This window comes from Ornithodoros turicata, unplaced genomic scaffold, assembly GCF_037126465.1.
Source record: "Ornithodoros turicata isolate Travis unplaced genomic scaffold, ASM3712646v1 ctg00001404.1, whole genome shotgun sequence".
Taxonomy (NCBI): Eukaryota; Metazoa; Arthropoda; class Arachnida; order Ixodida; family Argasidae; genus Ornithodoros; species Ornithodoros turicata.
In genome coordinates, this window is record NW_026999590.1 from 11,286 (window position 1) to 14,647 (window position 3,362).

General features: G+C 48.2%; 1 protein-coding gene across 1 annotated transcript; it reads right to left on the reverse strand.

Moving 5' to 3' along the window:
- Positions 1-881: 881 nt before the first annotated feature.
- LOC135376944 (uncharacterized) lies at positions 882-2,918 on the reverse strand. Its single transcript, XM_064609363.1, has one exon. It carries the CDS (start codon positions 2,916-2,918, stop codon positions 882-884), a length of 2,037 nt encoding a protein of 678 aa, XP_064465433.1.
- Positions 2,919-3,362: the final 444 nt, after the last annotated feature.

Sequence of the window (3,362 nt, forward strand, 5' to 3'; positions counted from 1 at the left end):
ACGATGCCCCGGTTTTATTAACGGAAAGTAGCCTACATATAGTACGTTAATTAATGAACGTAAACGTGTTTAAAGGTGCTCTCATCCTAAAAATAGGAGCAGTCCACCAATGTGCGCCTTCCTCCACCCCACCGCGTTCGCGGAGGGAGACCACATTGCGTCTGTTGACGAAGTGGCTGGAGCATATACTGAAATACAAGTTGTAGGGGCACGTAGATTATAAGAGTATTGCGGCGTAACACATTTCTAACGGTGAGGGGGTGCGTCTTTGCAGTTAATTCGTGTATGTGCAGATTCAAGGTATAACCAATAAAGTTTCTGACTTTCCTTCCTGTCTAATATTGTGTTTTTAACTCAGGCTATTCTCTATAATATGAGGAACTGCTGAGTGGAGCTGTAAAAGTGATCGAATTCTGTTGCTCGGCTAGTGTCACGCACAGATAAATACGTTGCATAGCCAGCAGCACGGGAACGATAGAGATATATAACGGTTTTACTTGTTCCCCTATATCTAGTTAAGGTTCACAGAAGTTTTTGCTTGGTCTCAGCGCAAGAAAAAAGTTGCTGACCAAATAATATGTGAAACATCACATATTTATCCGTATATCTCCAGGCGACATCCTGGCGACATCCCACTGATGTTCAATGGTTCAATCAGTGCCCAAAATCTGGTATATACTAGATCTTGCACGCATACCTCGAGGATGCAGGCTTTCCAAACATCCAAAGTGCAATATCCTACAGATGTCCCTGGGAGATCAGTTATTTACTAAGTAAAACAAACTCCAATGGTTTTTGGGATATCCCACAGATATCGCATGGATGTCCAGATATTCAGGACGTTCACGACCTTGTAGGGATATCCTAGGGATATTAGTGGTTTACTGGGCAGGAGCTCTGGGCTCTGGTACCGAGCCGACCATGTCAATGGATGACAACCATTTTGGTCCAGTCCACCAAAATTCATTGTTTTGCAGTTGCCTGGGTAAAACACCTCGCGTGACTAGGTCGGCAGGATTTTGTTCCCCTGGACAGTAGTGCCATGTAGAGGGATCGCAAAGGCCTTGTATTTCTACTACTCTGTTTGCAACGAAGGGTTTCCATCGACTTGCATTGGCCTTGATCCAGCAGAGCGCTACACTCGAATCGCTCCAAAATATCGCAGGGAAGCGTTCAACGTGGAGTGCACCGACAATGTAGTGAGTTAGCCGCGCTCCGATCAGCGCTGCAAGGAGCTCCAAACGTGGCAACGTAACGCGCTTCAGCGGGGCTACTCTAGCCTTAGCAGCTATAATCTTCACGTTGAAAGTGCCGGCATCCGTTTCCGTCCTCAGGTACACAACGGCGCCGTATGCTTGAATACTAGCGTCACAAAAGCAATGCACAGAGTGCTTCGCTGTTGGTCCCTCGGTTATAAGTGCTCTGGGTACGGCTATTTGAGCAACGTCCGGGATCCCTTTCGTCCACCGCAGCCATTCAGACAGGAGATCATCTGGCAGTAGATCATCCCATCCGAGTCCTTGCTCCCATACTCGTTGGAAAAGAATCTTCGCCTTGATAGTGTATGGTGCAAGGAACCCCAAAGGATCAAAAATTCTTGCGGTTGCTTGCAGCAGGCAGCGCTTGGTGTCCGTCTTGTAGGTGATGAATTTCACAAGAGAGTCCATGGAAAGCAGAAGTGTGTCCGTTGCGGTGTTCCAGCTGAGTCCTAAAACCTTTTTTGACTTGTAATGAGAATTAGCCTCCGCGTCTTGTTCGCTGCTTCTCCTGAACTCACTCTGTAGATCCGGCGAGTTCGTCGTCCACTTTCGTAGCTTCATTCCAGCTGTCCTGACGACCTCGTTAGCATCTCTGGAAAACCGCTCCCCTTCATTCCGTGTGGCAACGCTCGTCACCAAATCGTCGACGTAGAAACTCTCGTTCAACGTCTCACACAGGGACTTCAGAGATGGATCTGCCGAAGAAGTACTCTCAAAATGACAACGAAGCGTAGCAGCCATAATGAAGGGACTGGATGAGGCTCCAAATGGGACACGGGTCATCCTCCAGACCTCAATTTCTCGTTCGGTGACATCACGTTTCGGCGTCGCAGCATACCAAAAAAACCGAAAGGCGTCACGATCAGTCTTGTTCAAGGAAATCTGGAGAAAAGCCTTCTCAATGTCAGCAACGACTCCAATCCGTTGTTTTCGGAACCTCATTAGTACTGCCAGCAAGTCAGGATTAAGGTTTGGTCCAGAATCCAAAACGTCGTTCAACGAGGGACAACCGGGAGCACTGGAAGAGGCATCGAAAACGATGCGCATTTTGGTGGTTTCCCTTTCGTGCTTGACAACGGCATGGTGGGGCATGTAATATGTTGGCCCATCCACTTCATGAGGGAGAAGAACCTTTTCTGCATGACCATCATCTAAATACTGTTTGATCGCCTTGTCATACTCGGCAGCCATGTGTTCATTCTTGGTAATTTGTTTCGTTAAAGAAAAGAGCCTCTTCCTTGCTACTTCTTCGTTTGACGGTAAATACGGGTGCACAGTCTTCCACGGCAGTGCGACCTGATATCTGCCGCTCACGTTCTTCATGGTCGACTTGAACACGGCGTCCTGATGCGTCGGGTTACTGTCCGTCTGAATCCCGATATGTTCCAAGTCCCAAAATTTCCGTAATTCATTGCACAATTCCGTTTCTTGAGACTCGACGTTTACCCGCATGACTCCTACGTTCGTACATATTGTAGTTGAACTTGAAGACGATGGGCCCTGTACTGTCCATCCAAAAACAGTGTTTGCCGCTACCAGGTCCTCGCTGATGTGCTGTATCTCGCCAGTAACGGTCCGCCAGTAATAGTCGGCGCCTACAAGTATACAGATGCCAGGCTCACAATGAACGTTTCCAACAGAAAGGTCACCCACACGCATTCCGGCCCGATGAAGGTTGGAAACCAAATCCGTGCTTGGTAGTTGCATTACGTCGTTACAAATATCGGGCATTTCCAATGCTTCTATACGTAGCTCACTTCTGTCGTACTGACTTCGGAGACAAATCTGAACCCGACGACACTTCCTCTGCCTGGCGCATTCCGTTCCAAAGGTGTACAGCGATATTTGTTCCTCCCCTACTGGTTGACAGTTGAGTTTCTTCGAGAGTGATTGCTTGATAAATGATCTTTGGCTTCCGCCATCAAGAAGCACACGAACCAATTGCCGTTCGGTCTCACTTTCCGCCCAGGCTCGAAGGGTTTGGAGCGGTATGGTGACACCAGCAGAACTTGCAGTGCTTAAGCTTGCCGACGTAGCCAAGGCTGAAGACTCCACGGAAGTAGGCTGGTTGATCGGATCACACATAACGGTGAGATGGCGTCT